This window comes from Corylus avellana, chromosome 1 (genome assembly GCF_965113065.1).
Source record: "Corylus avellana chromosome 1, dhCorAvel1.hap1.2, whole genome shotgun sequence".
Lineage (NCBI taxonomy): Eukaryota > Viridiplantae > Streptophyta > Magnoliopsida > Fagales > Betulaceae > Corylus > Corylus avellana.
Genome location: NC_142490.1, coordinates 40,638,716 through 40,661,776, shown reverse-complemented (window position 1 = coordinate 40,661,776; position 23,061 = coordinate 40,638,716). Strand labels below are relative to the sequence as shown.

At 36.1% G+C, this 23,061-nt stretch overlaps 3 protein-coding genes across 3 annotated transcripts; all 3 read right to left on the bottom strand.

Moving 5' to 3' along the window:
- Positions 1–7,494: 7,494 nt before the first annotated feature.
- Positions 7,495–8,621, bottom strand: LOC132172168 (uncharacterized). Its single transcript, XM_059583618.2, has 2 exons — positions 8,287–8,621; positions 7,495–8,197 (listed from the first exon to the last, which is right to left on the bottom strand). The coding sequence occupies exons 1-2, from the start codon at positions 8,452–8,454 to the stop codon at positions 7,655–7,657; spliced, it is 711 nt and encodes a 236-aa protein (XP_059439601.2). The 5' UTR covers positions 8,455–8,621; the 3' UTR covers positions 7,495–7,654.
- A 4,154-nt stretch (positions 8,622–12,775) lies between these two features.
- On the bottom strand, positions 12,776–14,517 carry LOC132173005 (uncharacterized). The gene has a single exon (XM_088517270.1). The coding sequence runs from the start codon at positions 13,705–13,707 to the stop codon at positions 12,994–12,996; it is 714 nt and encodes a 237-aa protein (XP_088373396.1). The 5' UTR covers positions 13,708–14,517; the 3' UTR covers positions 12,776–12,993.
- Positions 14,518–14,607: 90 nt separating this feature from the next.
- Positions 14,608–17,202, bottom strand: LOC132173004 (putative O-methyltransferase 3). The gene is made up of 2 exons (XM_059584568.2): positions 16,336–17,202; positions 14,608–15,255 (listed from the first exon to the last, which is right to left on the bottom strand). Exons 1-2 carry the CDS (start codon positions 17,116–17,118, stop codon positions 14,953–14,955), a joined length of 1,086 nt encoding a protein of 361 aa, XP_059440551.2. The 5' UTR covers positions 17,119–17,202; the 3' UTR covers positions 14,608–14,952.
- Between the last annotated feature and the right edge of the window lie 5,859 nt (positions 17,203–23,061).

The window sequence follows — 23,061 nt, the reverse complement described above, 5'->3', positions numbered from 1 at the left end:
CTAGCCTAATAGTAAAAAATGCTCTACATCCGGCTCTACAAAATGGCTAAGGATTTGTTGAGCTGCTATAGTGCTTAACTCAACAAATCTTTAGTTATATTAATAATAAAAAAATATTGTTCTCTTTCCTTTTAAATGGAAAAGTGAAAATTAATAGATAAAATGCTAAGTCGGATGTAGGTGGCTTAAAAAAGTGGATATATATATATATATTTTAAATTTAAATTTTAGCCAAATTTTAACTAAATATTAGTTGAGCCGGATGTGAATGGACTTGAATAATATTAGAAGTCACTCTTGTGTCCCTCTTGTATCACTTTAAAAATGATGTGACTTCTAAAATCACTATTAGATTTGTGATTGATAATTATTAAATTTTGATTAAGTGATAATTTTAAAAGTCACCTCATTCATAGAAAGACTTATAGAATTAATCATCTAAAGTCTTCAATAATTTCTCCCTCTCTCTCTCTCTCTCTTGGAATCAAACAGTGACAAGAAGTACGTCCAATACTTTTGTTAAAGACAAGTAACAAGTATCTTTTCTTTAGAAAACATTCATATTCAATTTTTTTTTTTTTTTTTTTTGACATGATTAGCACCACGTCAAAAAAAAAAAAACAAAAAAAAAAAAAAATCTCAAATAATTTATTTTTTAAAAGGGAATGAACACAAACCTCAAAAAAACACTAAAAAAAGACTGACCATTCTCCTTTTATAAATATCTTACAGATGTGAAACACGAGAGATTGCTAGTACCACAAACATTAACAAGATTTTCAAAGAATCAAGACCATCCACCAAAGAAATCTATAAACCTAAAAGAAAAGAAAAAAGAAAAAAGAAAAAAACATCATAAATCATTCTAATAACAACAAAATATCATCACCCCACCTCTGTTCGCTAACCGTCTAATCTAATCAACTCCTGCCCATCTAGTGGGGCAATACTGTGCACCAAAGTACTGTCGATTCTCACCGAATTATTTCCCTCTCTATGCCCCATGCCTCCAAGGATTATGCAATTTTTTTTGGCCCAAACAAAAAAAATCTGTACCGAAATGCTTGACACACCCAGACTTTACCCACGTGATGCCCAATTGACAGATATGATCAAAGAAGCGCGTGGTGGGGCGTGGTAAAAGCATGCTGACATCTGCGGGAAAAAAGGGGCAATGACTAAAGGTTACTTTCGCAGAGACCCCTCGGCTTTTACGCGGGTGCTGCCTGCCTCTGCCACAGCCTTTCATCGTACTTTAGTCACGTCAGTCATCCTCACGCGCCCCGAAGCATGATTTTCTTCCCACGCTCTCCCCACTGTCCACCGTCTGATCCTCAACGTGTCGTGCTACAATCCTATCGTTTCCCTGACAGAGGGGTAGTTTAGTCGTTTCGTCTGAACGATACAGAAGAGCCTGTAATATCAGCCCCCCACCCCACCCCCCCCCCCCCCCCCCCTCCTTGTGAGGTACTCTTATCCCGAAGATGCGCTGGACACGTGGCACCAGACTGTTGGTCTGCGGGACCCACCTTAAGACTTGCCAAAAGGAACTAGACCGGTCTTTGTCTCATCAGAAGCTGTCGGCTACTTAAGGTTACATCTTAAGGTTACATCGCCTTGATCGTACGGTCAAGGATCGGCCAAAACTGACAGCTCTCCAACCCTTACCACCCCCCCCCCCCCTCCCTCCTCCCCGCCTCCCCCTTCAAGGCTATAATCACCGACGAGGGAGCGTTTGTGTTTATGGTGGTCCTTTTCCTATGACCTTTTTTCTAGTGTGGTCAAAAACTTCTGGGGATTATTAAATGCAAAATTAAAAATATGTTGGGAGGTGCTCTTCCAAAATGGTACTTTTGAAAAGAGCAGAAGGTCATGAGCTGCAGGCTCATTCAAAATAGAAACTCACCTACATTTATGAAAACAGCTAAGTAACTTTTCCTTGTCCTGGTACAATTTTCTTTTTAAAAATAGCAATTTTCTTTCTTTTCAATATGAAGATGCTTTGGGGAAATTTTATATGATATTGAGTTCATTGGTTTTGGTTTTATAATGCTTTTGAAAAAGTGTCTTGTGATTTTGGTTTAAAATTTTGATTTGCTGGTGTAATATAAATGTTAAAAGTGTTTTTTTTTTTTGGTTTGTTTTTTGTGAAGTCTGTTGGGGATTGGGCCAACTCTATGATACGTTAAATAGGCCAAGCCGAAGTCCACAAGCCTAAGAGAATAGGCTCATCGGGTGTGAACAAGGCCAGGCCCAAAGCTGTAGATCGATCCGTTATAGTGGAACTTCTGGTGTACCATCACCAAGAACGTCACCAAGCCCTTATTACCAAGATTCTCGGGGCATTAAGGCCGGCTATTACGAGCCCATTACTAAGAGTCCATGACCGAGATTCACCACGATGGTCTAGTACCAAGGCACGGTTATCATCATCATATACGGTCATGAGAAGGCCCCCTAATAAGAGTGGCCACGATCACATGAGACTAAGGCATGATTGGCGGTTAACCCCCATTATCCAGAATTCGGGTAGTGCTAACACCCGAGAATTAAGGGGACACAACCGATGCCAACCATTATGTATTTTTTTTCTCTATAACGGGGACTCCATTCACGAATCAAGGTACACACTTTAAACTCTCGAGTTGCTGTTATTAAGCATCAAAGCTACTCCTCACTGACACACCCGACAAGCTTTTTTGTCCAACTTTTCTATTTTGCAGGTACTAACCGTATTCACTCCATTCGGAAAATGTTCTAATAGGGTCTATATTTAATACATGTTTTTTTTTTTTTTTTGGAATTATTTGTTAATAATTTTGAGAAATGTGTGTCTTTGTCGAAATCAAACTGATCTTAAGTTAGTTGATGATTTTACAATGTGAAATATATTCTAGTAAGGTATGAAGGCTCCATTTATTTCTTGAAAGCACTAGATGAAGAAATGAAATCATTATATTGGTTGAAGAATTAAATTACTTTTGGGTCGTTACAACATAAAATATATCCTCATATGGTTGTGAGTTAAGGCACCCAAAAAACCCAAACAAAATAATTTAAGGCTCCATTTAATTCTTGAAACCACTAGACGAAGAAATGAAATAATTATATTGGTTGAAGAATTAAATTACTTTCTTGAGCATTTCCATGAAACCTAGCTAGGATCGTTTGAGAGATTGGGAGGTTTTTATTAGCTTTTTATTTATTTGCACTTTAAACACATAGATTGGGGAAAACTAATGGAGAATTTAAAGATTAAAATTTACAGTATAATAGTGTATATATTGTCACGTCATTTAAAATTTTATTAACGTCTTTTAAAATGGACTAAATTTCCATTTCAAATGGAGAGGATGTATTCTTGGCCAAGTGCACTTAAATCCATCTTTGACAGGAGGCCTAGTTTGGCCCCAAAACTTCATCTCCATGCAGCCCACTTATGATAAAATGTGGTGTTTATACCGTGGGCCTCAAATTGAGAACTAAGCCCATGTGAACAGATGGATAAACTTATTCCTGCTAGATACTATAATTTATAATTGTATTTAATATTCATCCAATAATACTAATATGACACTTCAAATTAATTATTGGATTTATTATTATTATTATTTAACAAGAATTAATCTAAGTGTTTGTTAGAATTGTTTGGATAAATGTTGATTAGACATCTGCGTCTGAGATTTGGGCATCTGTGTTTTTTGGCAGTGCTTTCTATGAAAACAATCTCTCCCTCTCTGTGTGTCTGGTTTTTTTGTTTTTGTTCTATGGTAAGTGCTTTCTTGTTTGTGTTAAATAGATTGAAAAACTCTAAACAGATAAATATCACAATTTTATGCGGAATTAACGGATATTTATCAAAGCAAACAATCACCAAAATATGAACAATCACACACAAAGATTTTGGTGACGAAGAGGAAACCTTTTAGAAAACGTTCTAAAAGTAAAACCTCTCCGGGGCAGCCAAACCTAGGAAATCACTATCAAAAGATTATCTAGAGATTACAGACACTAGGAACACTTACAACCCTTTGCAAGACCTTGACTCTATAAGATCGACAAGCCTCCAACTTGTCTCCACGCTCACAATCTTCTTCAACGTGATTCTCCTTTATCGAACCCTTCCAATAGACTTCAATTAAGCACACAATCAATACTAACAAAAATCCTCTAAGAGGAATCAATTTGGCTCACAACAAAATAATCACTCAAGCACAGCCTCACACGAACTCTCTGGGGGTGAAAATTCGTACTTCTATCTTCTATAATGATGTATATATACCCCCGACAAAACCCTAGACTTAAACCACTTAAAATCATGTTTTGGGGCCTCAAACTTACGGGGTGTCCGGACATGTTAATGGGCTGTCCGGACACGGCTTTGCGGAGCAAAATTTGAGTTTCTGGAAATGAGGTCCGGACCCGGGGAAGGCATGTCCGGACATGGGTGAAACAGTATTCTGGAAATGCTGTCCAGTCTTGATCAACAGCCCCGATCGATGGGCGTTTGTGGTCCGATTGAGCTGAAATTTTGCAGGGATGTTCATAACACATGAATCTACATTATGAACGGTGGAGATTGGATTCTGAGCATTATATATCAGTGTTTGAGCTCGTAAACAGTAGTCTCTGCATTTTGGAACTGAATTAAGCCAACACAAGAACTAACATAGATGTTGGAAGATGGTGGCTTTAAAAAGCAAACCGTAGGTTCATCTTTTAAAAAGTGATCTCTTTTTTGCGACATGCAATTTTTTTTTTTCCTTCTTTTGTGGGGCTTGTTTTGTCCCTTAGTGTGCATGTGTAAGATGATGCTTGTGCATGTAGGAATATTCATGTGTGAATGTAAGTCTTAACAGAAAACGCAGATGAAGACGATGACAAGAATTGTTGGGAAAGATGAAGATGACAACGACATAGAGGATATAGTGGGATTAGGTTTATTTAATTTGACTTGGAGTGTGTGTTGGAGCTTCAAAATGACGTGAAAAAACTTATTTGTCATTTGTTAAAAGCATAAATAAAAAAGAACACGTGTCTAATTTTTATTGAGTATGATGTAGCAATGTAATGGTTTCCGTTAAGTCATTTAACGAAAAAATGAGTTCAGGGAGCCTACCATAGAGACCTATAAATTGTTTTTTAAACCACATGGAGTGATTTGTAAATTAGACCAACCACATGGACAAATTTTGCATTTATCCCTAAACTTATTCCAAAAGACATTCTTTTATTTAGATAAATGCTGGATACTATAATTTATAATTGTATTTAATATTCATCCAATAATACTAATATGACACTTTGAATTAATTATTGAATTGTTTATTATTATTTAACAAGAATTAATCTAAGTGTTTGTTAGATTGTCTCTATTGTTGGATAAATGCTGATTAAAAACAAATTTAGGTTTTTTTTTTAAATAAATATTTACAACCATATATAAGAATTCCCATTTTTTAAAGTAAAATTATATGATTGATCTCACAATAACTTTTTCTAGTGGGTGTACACTCCAACTGTTCAATCAACATTATAAATTAAATTTCGTTAAGAATATCTACCACGTTTTATCCACTACTACTATATCATTATGAATTAAGAATTAAGAAAATAAGAGAATTTTATTTCTTAATTACGATCAGTTGTTGTCATATATTGTAATGCAAACGAGACAATATATATATATATATATATATATAGAAACAAGTCAATCATTCATGTGACTTCCAGCTTAGAGGGAAGTAGTGTAATGCAGAATTGGTTCATATTTAAGTAAATAACGAAGGCAATCAACACAGTCAAGTTATGCCAAATAAGCAAAACGGGATTTTCAAAAATACATATAAATGTTTAGTAAAATTACAATTTAGTATTTAAAATTATACGTTTTAAAAAACATAATTCCCTGCGTGCAATTTAAACGCGATATTCTCCCATGTCAGCTCGTATAACTGCAATTTCACGCCCTACCAACCTCTTTAACAGCCTAGAGAAAGAAAGAAGAATCCCCATCACAAGTGTATAAAGAGAAACTTAAAGGAAGACCCCAGGTACGCGCTCTCAAATCTCTCTTTCTCTAGCGGTACTGTTGGAGTAGATTCACCAGTCCTCCGCCGATAATTCTCTCTAACCCCCTTTCTTTCTCTTTGTACGCTTCTCTTTAGTTGGCGGACATGAGGTACTCACCGTTGACTTCAGCATCAACACTTCCGAACAGTCATTTCAAAAGCATTTTTAAGCTCGTAAAATTATGGGCCAAAACACACTCTAAGCATGTGTACACGCATTGCATTCCCATTTGATGTGGTGCAATAATTCTTTATAATTAATCAATTGCGAAAGTGTCACGCAAACAAGGCACAATTTAAGCTGTATTGCTACAAGTCAATGATGCATGTGAGCTTGAGGAGTGGAGCCAGGTGGTGTGATACTGTGATCTACCAACAAAGTTGTGCTCAATTTGTATTATAACGGTGATAATGATTCGAGATTAATAAACTCTTAACAAAGTTTGCAAATTAAGTTGCTTGAGAAAGAATGAAATTAAAGTCGCACTAACTTTTGCTTATAGATAAAGTACACATGCTCAAGCTTTTGAGCAGAGGTTCTAAGCAATTACTGACCAATTAGTCAAACAGATTTAAGGGTAAAAAAAAAAAAAAAATGACGTTTCGAATCAGGAACCAGATTTGGGTTTGAAAAAGGGATAAAAGAACTGGCAGTTAAAACCATAATTTTTGGATTGAAATTCTTGATATTACGTTATTGGAATTAGGGTTGAGCGTTGGTCGGTAATGTTGGTTTTGGTAGAAAATTTTTATTTTCGCCTTTCGAACTGACAATGTCAGTAAAGTAAGTTATTTCACCGACTTATTCCGCCAAATTTTATTTTATTTCGCATTTCGAACCGAATGGTGGTCGGTAAAGTTGGTGTCGGTCGGAAGTCGGTAAAGTTGATGTCGGTAATGTCGGTATGTGGAAAAGTGGCAAATTTGTCAGTAAAGTCGATCGAAAGTCAGTCAGTAAAGTCGGTTTGGTTAAAAAACCTCTTCCGCGTACTGAACCGAAAAGTTCGGAATAAAAAAAATCATGCCGCCTACCGTCCTCCGTCTAGTCAGTAACGATTAGTGTCGGTTGAAATCGGTCGAAAGTTAGTTAGTCGGTAATTTGCTCGGCCCTAATTGGAATAGCTCATAAATTTGGGCAGCTAAAGACATGGAATTGTAGACCAAACTTTATCTCAAACAGAGGTGGAGCTCATCTGCTCGAAACAGATGGGTTTCACAATCCCCTTTTTGAATTTCTATGTTATCGGAAGCTTAATAATAAGAGATCTTTATCCCAAATTTTCATCTATCTTACATATCCTAATCTCTTAAAACTTTTTTGTTGTTGTTATTTTACTTGTTTCATAAGTAACACTTTGAATTTGGGTGTACTTGTCCACAGTGGAAAAAAAAAAAGAAAAAGAAAAAGAAAAGGTACTCTAAATTCAAAGAAGAAAGTTTGCTCTATTTTCCAACATCAAATTCAAACAAGAACACCTGCAATATTAATCAACAAGAGCATGGTTTCTTCTAAAAGCTTGATGCTGAAAAAATCCATAGCAATGGTGATTCATTTTGAGACCTTACACATTATGATCATGGCCTTAGACATCCTGGCCAGTCCTTTTGATCAGGACAGGGCTCCTTGCAGATCCATACTGATGCAATGGAGGAGAATTGCCATCTTGGTGATAGAGGATTATCACCATTAAAACAGAGGAAACAAACATGGGTATTGGACCAAAAAACCAGAGCAGCAAATTCAGAGCAAAATGGAGCGCTCTAAGCCCAAGCACCCAAAGTTCACCTCCCCTTATAACCGCCAACTCCACATTCTTCACAGGACTGATATTTCCTGGGTGGCTTATCAGATAATTTGCATGCACGAAGTGCCTTGCCGACTGAATAAAGCATGAAAAGGCAAGGAGGAAGCAGGTCAGGAGGCTTATGTACTTGACGGAGATGGTCGACGGCCGGGTGTCGCCGTAGATGATGTTGCTCATCTGGAAAAGGTTGTTGGAAGAGTTTGCAATCCACGCTCCAATGAGAGAGCAGAGAGTTAACGAGATTGTTGCCAAGTAAATTGATGCTGTCGTGTTTGAGGTTGTCGCCGATAGAGCCGCGCTTATAACATCCTTGTCTTTATTCTGCAATTTCCAAAGAAATGGGTGAGCAAAATTTGCCTTGATCGACAAAAAAAGATGAAAGCAGAGGAAGAGGGATTGCTGATGCTTGCCTTCAAAATGCTTTCGACCCAAGCTTTCTTGTCATTGTTCTCGTAGCCGATGAAGGTGGTGTCAGGGCAACGAAGGTATCTGTGAAGGAGATGGAGGTGGTATGCAAACATGATCATCAACCCACAAGGGACCAACACCAAATCAAGCTCCTCCTTTCCGAAACCCATAATTTTTTTTTTCCCCTTAATTTCTGTGGGTTGGTGTGTATTTATTGTTGGGTGTGTTCATAAATTCGCGCCAGAAGAGCATCAATCCATGGTGTTTGGATTTGTTTAAACGCAACCCTTGACTTCTCAAGCTTGGACAGCAAGAACTAGTTGGAATTTTTGTTTCCACTTGATTGATATAAGTTTTAAATCACCACCCTAATCAATATTTTTACACCCATCTTCACGACTTCACATACAGGCTCAAATTTGCTTTTAAAATGGGAGGTGAATGACGAGATAGAGTTCGAACACAAAATCTCTGCTCTGATATCATGTTAAATCATCGTTGATTTCAAAAGTTTAAGCTAATAAAAATAGAAAAACATTATTATAATATTAACTGCAGAACTATGGTTAATGTAATGAAGCAGAACAAGTTTTAGAATTTTAAACAGTAATTATGAGAATACACTTTGTATTTATAAGATTGGTCAAATAAATCCAGAGGAACAACATTAACTGAGACAGCCTAAAGAAGTATTGCTTCTGCAGCTAATCTTCCCTCAGAACCCCCCCAAAAAATAGTTGACTTCCATGGATTGGTAGGAAATATGGTACCATGTAACTTAAATATTGTGGCGTGCAAGGCCCACAATTGAGGCTTCACAAGATTAGGCATATGCCTATGACCATGAATATATAAATTAATGGGGACCCCACCTACCCTTGATGAGTTTTTTATTTTGTGGGTCAACATCATTTTTTCCCCAAAAGCAAGGTTTTACACACTTAAGAAATGGGTCCTAGTAAAGGATTTCAGAGTGTTCATTTTGGGTTAGGAAATAGATGATAAGGATGATAACAATGATCTTCATCTTAAAGATTTCATTACTTCTGGGCCAATTTTGCATTGCATATTTGTATCTTTTTTTATTTTTTATTTTGTAATTTCGTTTTTCCCTTCCTTTTTGTGGCTTGAGCTGAAAAAAGAAAAGAAAGTTTTAGCTAGTGGTAAGAAAATTCCTATAAGGTTGGAAATGTACTAGGGCGTGGGTTCGACTATCTGCAATAGAGAATTATTCACACAAGCCTGATTAGTATTAGTCGACTTGGGAACTATTGATGTCCCAGTGGAGCTGTGTCAAGCTATGATTCAATTGGTCTTGAGGGAGCGCATGCAATTCTTGCCGTCTAAGCCTTTCTTGAGCAGTTCCCAGTGAATATGTGCTACCATGGTCACATTCATGTATAGTTGCCACATCATTTATTTCTCTAAATGTAAGAAAAACTCTTAAAAAAATCACTTGAAACAAACTTCCTTGTTGTTTCCCAAACCAAAGGAATACCAAACGAAGCAAAAGTGCTACCCTTGATTAAGGTAACTTTAGGGTAGCAATTTTGATTCCTTAACATTATTTTAATATTAAAAAAAAAACTTTATCTTTCCTCTAGTATTTATTTGAAACAATATTTAAATGTTCCTCTTCTTTTTCTCTTTTCCCCATCATTTAATTTAAAGAATATTTAAATGGTATGTAAAAAATATAAAGAAAGTTATTGTGTTGTTTATTTGAATTTGAAAGCAAAAAGTAGTTTCATTCCTTATATTTAAAAAAAAAAAAAAAAAATTAAAAAAAGCTACTACTAATACTCTCATCCATGTAGACCTTAATTGCAATTGGCCTCTTGCTTAAGGATAAGGCCCAACTTGAATTGAACTCTATATATGCATGATTGACACATAAAAATTCAAGCTGGTCCCTTTTTTTCCCCACTTTTCTGAGCAAAATTGAAGCTGGAGCTGTACTTGCATGGAGCATCATCTTTCACAAGTGGTGGAGCTGTTGTCAAATTTAATATGCAGTTGAAAATTGAAATTATGGGTGTAGGTGAGCTCATGGGTGGCATATAAAATTAGGCTTCTTTTTGTATAACATTGTGATAAATACAATATGGTATACATTTTTGTTGAAATTCTGGCTTGGTAGGATAACTTAACGTACCATTTGGCATTTATTAGTAGGGCATGTGGTTGGGGACCTATCCTTACAATTGGGTGGTCATTGGCAACTCTAAAGATTCTTAAATTCTTTATAAAAGTTTTTTTTTTTTTTATTTTTTTTATTTTTATTTTTAATTTTTATTATTATTTTTAAATGCCTTGGCAATTTTCGAATAATTACTTTGATCGTTTGATTGATTTTTTTTTTGTTTTTTTGGCTAAGTTGATAAGTTTGATTTGGTTCCACCCATGCATGTGATAGCTTGTCACTGCTTAGTGTGGGTGTCTCCTTACAATTGGGTGGTCATTGGCAACTCTAAAGATTCTTAAATTCTTTATAAAAGGTTTTTTTTTTTTTTTTTTTTTTTTTTTTTTTTTTTTTTTAAATGCCTTGGCAATTTTCGAATAATTACTTTGATCGTTCGATTGATTTTTTTTTTTTGGCTAAGTTGATATGTTTGATTTGGTTCCACCCGTGCATGTGATAGCTTGTCACTGCTTAGTGTGGGTGTCTTAGTTCACTGGCGAACATTGAGGCCTCGTATTTTGGTTCAATACTATTCATCTCATTTTTATTTTTTATTTTTTCAACATTTATTTACTTTTTATGTCACATCAATCACTTTCTATTATTATTCAAATAAAAAATCCACTACAAAACTTTTTTTTTTGCACTTTTTATATATATATATATATATATATATATATATATATTTTACATCAATCAATTTTTGCTACAATATCGAACCAAAACCCTTTAATAAACACCCCCTGATGGCTGGGCTTAGGACTTACGATTTAGGGCCGTAAATAAATCAACAGATTGACAAACCGTTCGTTAAACTTGATTCGTGACTGTAGAAACCTGCTTAATTATTAAGTGACACATGCTCAACTCCCTTCAATTACATCCCCAATATTTTGTTTTTGGAACTAAAAATTTATAACAGGCTGATCAAGACATAAATCAATCGCATTATTAGGATTAGATTGGCTTATCTACCTCCTTAGTCGTTTAATATCTCATTTAGAAGGCTGTTAGGTATCTCAAAATCTTTCCAAAAATACTTCCCAAATGATGTGGAAAACACTATTTTGGGAAGGAGTGAGAGACAAAGGAGAGAGAATGTGAATTTTTTAAGGAAAAAAAATGCCTGCCACATCGTTTGGAAAGCATTTTGAAAAGAATCTCTTGAGATGTCTAGCATTATCGTCTCATTTAATATCAAGTGCAGGATCAAACACAAAATTAGGAAGAAAGATTAGAGATAATATGATTCACAATAGGGGCAATGGGCCAATCAGTACAATGGTTGGCATTGTTGATAGCCTTGATAACTTGAGAAGCATCAACTTCCAACAAAATATTGGGAAAGAAAAGGAATATTTAAGAAGCAACATCAACATAGGGGGGGCAATGGGCCAAAATGGGGCCTTTAATTATGAGTTACATGTTTCCTAATATTAGCTGTGTTGCGTGTACATATTAATAAAAAGCTGCCGATGGCTTCAAAATTCTTCCCCACTAACCCAATTTCCTTGGCAACTCAAATGCTTGTGGGGTCAAATTGATATTGATCCATAAACATGACTTATCCACGTCTTTGGTGCCTCATAGTCATAAGGTGTGGTTTGATCAGAAAGTTCATGTCATTTTCCAATGTCACCTTCATCTCATTTTATACAAAAGTTTCATCCCAACTAAACCTCATTTACCAAAAGCCTTGTAAAAGTATCCATCAAACGTGATGTTGACACAATCTTCACATCCTGATTTGCATGGAATTAGGAATTGAAGATCATGATGCTGCGTTCTCTCGGATAAACTTCTCTTAATAAAATGTAAATTGCAGAAGAAATGCGAAAATAACACGAAGAGATTTACGGGTGGTTCGATATTAGACACTTACGTCCACTATTTGAAAAGAGCTCGAAATGACTATATCTCTTGCTTTTATTCTTTAATGAAATTTATTCCTATTTGTAACACAATTAGGGTAGGTAAAACTAAAGATAAGTATGGTGATCATCAAATAATTCTTTTAGGAAAAAAAAAAAAAAAAAATCATATTTAGCCCCTGATTTGGATTTAGTCATTAGGTTTTCAATTTAAGAACAAGGACTTCAAGCTTTGTACACGTTAGATCTCTTTGTCATTTTATCGTCAAAGTTAACGATTTGTCATCTACTACATGTGGCTTGTTTAACACATCAAATTTGATTATAATCAATAAATTATCCTATAAGAAATATATACTCATTATGGAACCATATCTTATATTCTATAAAACCTGATGCAAATCCAGATTTTGGAGCAGAGATGTTAAATAACTACAGTCAAATCAAAACCAAGATAACAACCGAGGGTGAGACATAGTATTGTTCATATGTAGCAGGAAAACAAGTTAAGATGAGGATTTTCTCTTTAATTACAAAAAAGTCAAAGAAAAAAAAACAATTTGCATTTACCAATCAAGAATTTGGTTCATATTATGCACAAGCATAATTTGGCATTACACACCATGATGGTAAAGGGCCACGAATGCCATGGATATTCAGTCAGCCACACTTTTGACCATCTTGTTCCCTGGGGACCTATGCTGATGCAACAGAGTTGTGTTTGTGTCAAGATAATGGAAGACTATAACCATAACAATGGAGGAAACAAACATGGGTATCGGCCCAAAAAACCATAGCAGCAAATCCAGAGCAAAATAAAGTGCTCTAAGCCCGAGTGACCAAAAATCACCACCCCTTATAACTGCCACTTCCACATTCTGCGCAGGTATGTTGCTATCTGGGGTGCTTATCAGATAGTTTGCATGGACGAAGCTCCTTGCTGACTGAACAAAGCATGAAAAAGCGAGGAGGAAGCAGGTTAGGAGGCTTATGTACTTGATAGACATGGTGGATGGCCTTGTGTCTCCGTAGATTAATTCACTCTGCAGAAATTCTTTGGAGGAGTTTGCAATCCAAGCACCAATGAGAGAGCAGAGCGTTAAAGAGACTGATGCCAAGAAAGTTGCAGCTGATGTGTTTGATGATATGACAGATAGAGCTACTCCAACGTCCCGTTTATCAATCTGCATAATTCTTTCCACCCAAGCTATTTTGTCATTGTTCTCAAAACCCATCACCGTGGTGTGCGGACAATTAAGGTATCTGTAGAGGAGGAAGAGATGATAAGCAAACATTATGAGCAGTCCACTTGGGACCAACACCAAATCAAGGTACTCCTTTTGGAAAGCCATAATTTTTTTTTCCTTCATGCAGATTCATAGAAATATTAGAGTCTTTAAACTATATTTTTTGTTACCATATAACTTTGACTAGGCTAGTAGTCATATTGGAGTAGCTAATGGCAGCTACCACATAACTCTGACTTGGCAATTAGTCATATAAAACTTAATATGCATCCGAAATGTTGTAGTTGAGGCTCTCATTTGTTGCCTTTGCGTAAAGTTTTAGACGTGTAATTATTAACAAAGTTGAATTATTAATGTGAACTAAAGAAAATTTTATGTGTTCATTTTCTAACGCCGCCCTCTAGAATGTAGATACCTAATGTGTATGAACATAAGCTGTGAACATGACCAACTGTGACCGAACGACTTTTCAATTACTGATTATAAATGTTATCATCAGGCAGCAATTTGAAATTAAAAATAACTCCACCTACCTGGATTTTTTGTCTTTTCTGTTTTGTTATCTAATTGATGAGAATGTTGTGATGGGTTTCCATTAGATCTACTTGAACTCCCTGGCTGACCCATCATTATGTTTGTGCATAAATCTAAAACAAAAAAATTAAATGCTCCTGAGATGCATTACATAATCGTTTTCTTTAAGAAGTTATTTGTCCCTACCAATTTTGATCAATTGGTGTGTACTAGGTTACAACAAATACTCCTCTTAGATATAATGATATGTGTTTTGTGCAAAACGAAACTAAACCAGAACACGCTTAGAATTTCTATTCTAGCAAGGAGAGAGAGACACGAATTTTAAAATGCACAATGATTATTTAATTATAGAGTAATGCTAGATATCACATTTTTATCCCACAATGCTAATATGGCAATCCTAACCAACTTTTGGATTTTTTTTTTTAATAATGACTGATCCAAGGGTTAGGTAGGACTACCACATCAACATTGTGAGATAATTATGTGATAAAAATGTAGTTTCTAGCATTACTCTTAATTATAAAAGTTAGATCATAATTGTTAGTTTCAACGTGTGTGCGCCCCGTGCGAACGAGCATACACTCAAGTTTTGCTTGCTTTAAGCAATAACTTGCTATGAGTTGGGCATTATAAATGCCTACTTTAATTTCTCTTCTTCCAAGTCTCTTTAAAATATTCCCAAACCATGAACATAGATATATTCATAATTATACTAAATTTGAAAACTCTTTTAACCCATTAGTCATCCATACAGCATTCAAGCTTACAGTACATGATTATTCTACTGTCATACAAATCTTAGGACAATACATAGTTGTTGCTAAGGTCCTAAGGATAAACCTCAATAAGGGACCTTAAACCAAACATGGGTGTTATCTTGTAGCGACTGAAACCAGCCTCCAAGAAGAGCTTTTCCCATTCCTTCTCGCATCTCTCCCTTCCAGTGACCAGAGCCATCATCAACACATCAAAAAAGAGCTTTGCTTCAGTTATTTCGTGCTCATCTTTGATATCATTAATCACTATATCTATGATGATCACCTTTCCCCCTTTTTCTTTGTTTAGTATAGCTTCTCGGCATTTTTTCAGTACCTTCACGCAATCCTCATCGCTAATTGAGTGTAAAACCAACTGCAAATTAGTCATTATCACCATCAAGAAAAATGAGAACATTATGTAATTTATTAATCCAACCATAAAGAACACAACCAACAGTATAATCATCCTCTAGGATTGTGTCCTTCCTCATTGTATTAAATAGCATACACAGTTTACCGAAGTTTGAACCTGACTAGCAACTTGTGCATAATATGAGGATAAAAGCAGCGTATAGTAGTAAATTTTATGTTGCTCATGAAGGACATTTGCAGATCAAGCTATATAAGGAAATCCAAGAAACCTGCCAAATTTTATGTTATCCAAAAGTGCAATCAACCACATATTCCTATTGAGTGGGATGATATGAACAAGGGAGTGAGGGAATGGAGGGGCAAAAGTATTGGAGCTGTGATTTGAAACTAGCATGGGGTTCTGCTATTTATAATTTGTGGAGGCAAAGAAACGTTGTGAAGTTTGGTAATCAACTTATCTCGGAGGAAAGAATGCTTCTGAAAATGTGTTGGGAGGTTAGAACTAGAATTATGTGAAAGGGGAACTTCAAGGGTAACAGAAAAAATATGGCTCTGTGCTGGTTGGGAAATCCCTGTCACTATGCTGGTACAAAAATCTCTCCTGGTTCTTGCGGTGGTTTTTAGTCTTCCCTGTCTGGTTGGTTGTGTTGCTGGTGACTTGGTGGAGTTCTTGTGGCTGTATGCTGCTGGGCTTGTGCTGCGTAGAAAATGCTGCTGTTGAAAAGCTGCTGCCAGTGCAGAGAAGGAATTGTAGATATTACGGGTAAGTGATTTCTATCTAGTGTTTTGCCTATCTGACTAGTCTTGGTGTATTGTCTGAGTTTTCAGTTGCTTAGCTAGAAGTAGCAAAATTGTATAGGATGGCTGCTACTCTGTTGCTTTGCTTTTAGAGGGTTTTTTTGGGTGCTTTTGTGGTTTGTTGTTTCGCTGGTTTTGTGGCCTTTTCCTTTTCCTTCTTTTTTTTGGGTAGCCTTTTGGCATAAGGGGTTCTAGCAAGTTTTGCTGGGGTGTGAAGAATTCTATGTCAGTTGGATAATAAAATTCATTCATCCAAAAAAAATAAAATAAAATTAATGCATACCTTAAGTAGAATGCCATCTGTCGGAGGGATAGACTGAAACATATCACCTCCAACATAATTCAACTTCAAACTGTCTGTCAAATTAGCTACAACATGTGGAAGATCAAACACTGTGCATTTCAAGTGAGGGAATGCCTCAGAAATGATCCTGGAGCATGTTCCAGTACCACCCCCAACATCAATCAACGTGTCCAACCCCTCAAAAACTGCCTTGCAGTCTCTTACAACCAAGTTCATCATTCCTGAATCACTCGCCATTGCCTCATTGAAAAGATTATTGAATACAGGATTTTGGTTTCCATACTCCCACAATCCCATCCCATGTGCACTCTCGAATGCTGTGACCTTGTCTTCCCGGAACCAGTTTCCCAAGAATTGCCATGGAGTAACCAGAGCTGGCTCAAGCATAGCCAAAACAAACGGTGACAAGCTGGTGACATTTTCTTTGAGGAGGATCCTCGATGAAGGTGTGAGATCATACGCTTCTTCTTCATCTTCTTCTTCTTCTTGTTTTTTGTTGACTCTTGTGGTAGCAAAGAAGCCGCAGTGAGCAAGCAAGCGCATGAGGCGGTGCACAAAACCAGCTTTTGTAGGGTGAATCTGGAGCGCAGAGACCAAGCCATGGAGGGTAATAGGTTCCCCATGGCTGTGGATTATGTCTGGTATGCCTAACTGAACTGCACATTTCAGTGACATGGAACCTACGAAACTGAAAACATGCTTATACAAATGGGATTGTGCTTGAAACAACTCACTTGCTCCATGGCTATGAATTTGTTCCATAATTTTGCAGACGCCTTTTAGCTCCTGATTCAAAATGTTGCTTTTAACGACACTTGATCAAATAGTCAGCATAAACATGTCCCTCTTTATCCACGTGTTCTGACTTTAGATATCAAAAAATTATAGCCCAACAAAGAAAGGCAACCCCTCTTTTTTTCTTTGTCGGATTTGGATTTTGGTGTAAAAAAGAAAAAATAATATATTTGATTAATTTTTTCAACGGTTCAAATTTAATTTTAATATTTTATAAGTACAAAAATAAAATAAAATATAAATCATTGTACTGTATTTTTTTTTTACGTTACTTAAGCCATTCGATCCTAGTGTTAGTGGTGGTGACCGACAATAATGACCTTGGTGGAGCAAAGATGGATGATATTTGTGATGGTAACAACATTGATAGCGTGGACTATAATGGTTAATAGTCACAAATATCAACATCTTTATTCCACAATTGTCATTATTGTCCATCACTACCATTAGGCATTAACACGGCAACAAATACCATCTAGGGGTGGAATTAGGATTTATATTTTGGGGAGCAAAAGTAAAAAATAAAAAAAATTTGGAGGACATATTCTAATTAAAAAAGAAAAAATTTCTAAGGGTATTTTTAAAAAATTTTGGGGAAACATGGTGGCTTGGGGGGCTAAAGCCCCCAAAGCCTCCCTCTAGTTCCGCCCTACATCCACCGTCATTATTATCGGTCACCATAACCAATGCTACCACATCCGGGGGTGGCACTACTAAGAGCTTTGATTTTTCATTTTCGCACACTTCATCAAATAGTCAGCATAACATGTTCCACTTTCATTTTTTTTTTGTTTTTTTTTTTTTCTTTCAAATAGTTCAGATTTAATTTTAAATTTTTTATAACTAAAAAAAATTAAATTAAATATAAACTATTGTGCTGTAGTTTTTTTAAGCTACTCTATTAACCATTATTGTCCATGCTATCAATGTTCGTTCTGCCACAAATATCATCCATCTTTGTTCCACCATCGTCATCACTCTGGTCACCACCACTATCACTACCACAAAAACCATTCATTTTTATTCCACTTTTGTTTGTCATTATTATGGGTTACCATCACCAAAACTGTCACTACCAAGGGCGGAACGACATACTAAGAGCTTGGAAGGGCATTAGTCTCCTGAAGCTCAAAATATTCTCTATTTTTTTTTTTTTTTTTTTTTAAAAAAATCTATATTTTCATAATTCTTTTAAAATCTAATTTTAACCTTTTTTTTTTTTTTTAAAAAAAAAAAATCTAAAATCTTAGTCTTACCCCTTACCAGTTACCACCACTATTAATACCATCACCCTATTGGCCACTGTGATCAAATATATCGATCACATACTTTTTGTAGGATTCCACTTCCATGCGTTTGCGTTAGTGAAAAATGGGGCTGTTTTGGGCAATAAAAAAAATAGTTTTTTTAAATGAGTAATGTTAAGTATCATCTTTTTATCCTCTTAAAATTTTCTTAAAGTTGATGTGGCTTTTAAAATCACCATTAAATGTTAGATGAGTCATACTTGAATTTTGATCAAATGGTGATTTTGAAATCCACATCAGCTTTAGAATGATAAAAAAATGATACCTAGCATTACTCTTTTTAAACATATAATTTAAAATTCATTAAATATAAAAAATTATAAAATATTAAAAAATTAAATTATTAAAAATATTAAAAAACTTAAAAAAAGAAAAATCAAAATCGAAGGGGTAGCCCCAGCCAAAAATGGGGTGGCCAGCCACCATGGCCGGGCTGGGGTGACAAAAAGAAAAATCAAAATCAAAGCCAACCTCCTTAGTAAAATGGGAGGTGAGATTGTGCTCTCTCTCTTTGGGAATAGAAATAGATGGGTGAAGGAAAGGGGTCGACCCTGGTGCACCTTCTGGTGGAGGTTCTATGCTTGATGGCCTTTGGGTTCGCCATTGCTGCTGAGAGACGAAGAAGCACAGTAAGCAAAGATTTCAACTTTCACTTTCAATTGTTACACCTCTTATGCTGTAATTGCAGTTGGGTTTCTTTTCATTTCTACATTCATCTCTTTCCAAGAAAATTAATTGCTATTTTTTTTTTTTAATGGGTTCATGATTTGTTGGGTTTATGTGATTTGTTCAAATAATTGAGATCTGTGTGTTTGTAGAAGTATTTGCTTTGTTTTTTTTTTTTTGACAAGTCCATATAAGGGAAGGGAGAGGAGGGATTCAAACTAGTGACCTTTGCTTTATAAGTCGTAGTTCACTACTGATTGAACCACCTTTTGAGGACAGAAGTATTTGCTTTTACAAACAAAAGAAGGTTTGGTTTTTGGATCCACCTCTAAGGCCTTTTTGGGATGGCCGGACCACCCCATTTTGGCCAAGGAAGTGGCTGGTCGGGGGTGGACGAACCACCCCATGGCCCTTGGGGTGGTCCGGCCATCCAAAAAAAAAAAAAAGGTTTGGTTTTTGGGGTGGCCGGATCACCCCAAGGGCCGAACTACCCCAAGACCAGCTATGGGGTAATTTTTTCTTTTTTAGTTTTTTAATACTTTTTTTAATTATTGATTTTTTATAATTTTTTATATTTAATAAATTTTATATTATTTGTTTTAAAAAAATTATTTTTTTTATTACCCAAAATGACCCTGTTTTTCACTACCGCATAAGCCGGATCCCTTTTTGTGATTGCCATAAAACCTTAATTTCTGAATTTTTAAATACTCATTTGGATAGACAGCCCTTGCAAAATACAACCGTCATGATGATAACGTTGTGCATTTCAATGACCCAAACATTAACGAGCCGGTGCAAAATAGAAATTAAAAGAGGAATGATAGGGACCCAACTTTTTTACCCAACAAAAGTTCAACTTTTGCCTTATTTATTTTTAAAAAATAAAATAAAATAAAAAATGAAAAAAATGTTTGAAGCAACCCTATCTATTTTTTGTCTTTCTTTTATTTGGTATTTTTTAAAAAATGAAAAATGGTATTTTTTTCATAATAATGTCATTTTTTTTAAGAAAATGTCATTGATTATGAAGAAAAATACTATTTTTCATTTTTTAAAAAATACTAAATAAAAGAAAGACCAAAAATAGATAGGGTTGCTTCAGACATTTTTTCCATTTTCCATTTTGATTTTTTTAGAAAAAAAAATAAAAGGTAAAAGTTAAACTTTTGTTGGGGAAAAAAGTTGGGCCTTTAGCATTTCTCAAATTAAAATTCCGGCCCATGCTATCATCTGATGAGATATAGCCGTTGCCTCTTTAAATTCAATTTTTTGGCTTATTTGGTCCCAGCACAAAACCCCATGCACCCAGTGAGCAGCATCAGTACCCATTCCCCTTCATCATTTTCTCTGTAGTATCTCTTAATTTGGCTTGTCCGTGCGCATAGGTCACAAGCAGGGATGAAAACGTGTTGACATGACACTCTATACGAGTAATGATTCACAGCACGCTTGGCTAAATTTTTTTAATATATATATATATATATATATATATATATATATATATATATATATTTAAAAAAAAAATTTAGCCAAGTGTACATAACTGTTCATGCACGCCCGACGTGCTGTTTATCATTAGCCCACTCCATACCATGTAGAGAATCAAGTCGAATCAAACTCAACTGAGCTTTAAGATTTTAGAATTAGCTCGTTTATGAGCATTCCTATTCGAGCTAGTTATGAAATGAGTTCAGTCCAAACTCAACTTGTTGAGTTCGTTGAGATTAATGTCATACAAGCTGAGCTGAACATTTGACAAACTCAACTCAACTCAAGCTCAAGTTAGACCATTAAATTTTTGAATGTGTGATCCGAGCTAGGGGTAAAAATGCGGTTAGTAAAATTGGCTAATCGCCTCCGCTTGCAGCCTAACCGACAATTAATGGTTATTAACCACTAACTGCTTTTTAAAAGAAAAAATAAATAAATAAAAAAACCAAAACAATATATTTGTTAAACCCAGAAAACACTGTTGTAAAACAAGTATATTTTCAGGTGTTATTTTTAGCAATCTTTAAGTTCTATGGGATGTACGATATTGTGCTGTCAATGTGCCGTCAGAGCAATTAGGCTGAGTACGCTTGTAAGTCGAGTGGGCACACAGTAGGACACACAATATACCTATTCCAAAGCCCTTAAAGACTCGTTAGGGAGAAGCATTTGGAAGTAGAAAGTTTTCAATCTTGTTGTCATGTTCTTAACAAATATTTTGAATTATGTCTAAGTTGTTTAGATCCATTTCTTCTATGAGCTCTAGATCTAGTTTACTTTCTTTACCTGATATAGTTAATGAAGAAGAATACAACATTCCTGAAGCAAATATAGAATCACATGATTGGAACATACCCAAGGTCCCAACCAGAGAAATCTATAAATCAAGTTTTTCACCCTTGTCATTTACTAATGATTACAGCGTAAAAATTGTTGAACAAGTCTATGCTTTAAATAAACATAATGATACATGTCAAGTACTTTCTAAATGTTAAAATAATGATGATGCAGAAATATAAATGGAAGCAAGAGAGAGAAAGAACACAAAGAACTTTACGGGTGGTTTGGTGTTAGACACCTACGTCCACCACTCGGAATACCCCTAAGGGCTGCATTGTGCTCATTAACTTGATTTGTCTACAATACAAAGGTTCCTATTTATAGGGTAATGTTTAAATACAAGTTTGGTAATCAAATCCCCTTGATTTGATTACAATCTCAATATATGATTACAATTAACCCATAAATAAAGAATATTTCAATATCAGCATAATTGTGGAATATATGGAAAATATAATATATTTTCCATATATTCTAACATCCCCCCTCAAACTCAAGGTGGAATATTCTGGAACCTTGAGTTTGAAATTCGAAACAATGATGACGGCAGTGGCAGAGGCCGAGAACGAGCCGTAGATGGTGGCGACTGCCGGAGGAGATAGAGGCTGGCGGGCGGCTAGCGAGCGACAGCAGCAAGTGGTTGGTGTATGCAGATTCTAAAGCCCTGAAAACGGGCCAAACTCCAAAATGGGCCGACAATGGGCCAGGGCTGACAAGGAGTCAAACATCAAAATGGGATGACAATGAGCCAAAAATAAAAAGGGCTGACATGGGCCAAAAATAAAAAGAAAAATCACCCCTCTTAGGCGGTTATTAGATATGTGCACCGAACCTGACCGAAGCGTGACGCGCGTGATGTGGTCCACTTGAACCGCTTCTTCTTCTTCTTCCCTTTTTTTTTTTTTTTTTGGGCTATCCTAATCCAAACGGCCAAATAGCTAGCATTCCTACACCAAAACTGGAATAGGAGAATACCTATAACGGAATAGACTTATCTGTGAACTAGAATAGGCACTGTCATTAATAGTGCTACCAAACAGAGCCCTTCTTCCACAATTAAGCCTAAGGCACACTCACCGATTCACAACCTAGTTGCAGCACCACAAAAGTTCTTCACAGTTGCACACTGCAGAGCTCCTCACTTCAACGCCGTCAACGGAGAAATAACACCCACGACTCTAGCAGGCAGAGATTGCGAGGAGATAGGCTGGAGCCGTGGCAACCGACGGGGACATGGATCTGGCCGGAACAACACGATTGAAGTGGCAATGGCTGCTTCCAGATTGGCTGGTTGGCCGGCAGTGGCGGGAATGATGGCTGGCTGAAGGTGGTGGACGCACCGGCAAGGTGGCGGTTCGGTGCGGCAAGGTGAGTTCCGTAGAGGCGATGGCCAACCGGCGTCTCAGGGTTGAGGTCTTGTGGCGGTAGCGATCGACGTTGATGGAGATGTGGCGGGGATGGCTTGGCAAGCTGTTGGAGGAAGACGATCTGGTCCCCTCTGGCGATGACTTATTGTGCCACTGTTTGCCCTTCTCAATTTGCATGAGAGTTTTTTTTTTTTTTTTTTTTGCAAGAAACAAAACAATAGATTGAAGAAAAAGAA

Excerpts from the sequence above, each read along its gene's own strand:
- LOC132172168 (XM_059583618.2), bottom strand. The coding sequence starts at position 8,454 with ATGGGTTTCGGAAAGGAGGAGCTTGATTTGGTGTTGGTCCCTTGTGGG. Across the intron at positions 8,198-8,286 it reads GGGTCGAAAGCATTTTGAAG|AATAAAGACAAGGATGTTAT; the intron begins GCAAGCATCAGC and ends TGGAAATTGCAG.
- LOC132173005 (XM_088517270.1), bottom strand. The coding sequence starts at position 13,707 with ATGAAGGAAAAAAAAATTATGGCTTTCCAAAAGGAGTACCTTGATTTG.
- LOC132173004 (XM_059584568.2), bottom strand. The coding sequence starts at position 17,118 with ATGGAACAAATTCATAGCCATGGAGCAAGTGAGTTGTTTCAAGCACAA. Across the intron at positions 15,256-16,335 it reads CAGATGGCATTCTACTTAAG|TTGGTTTTACACTCAATTAG; the intron begins GTATGCATTAAT and ends ACTAATTTGCAG.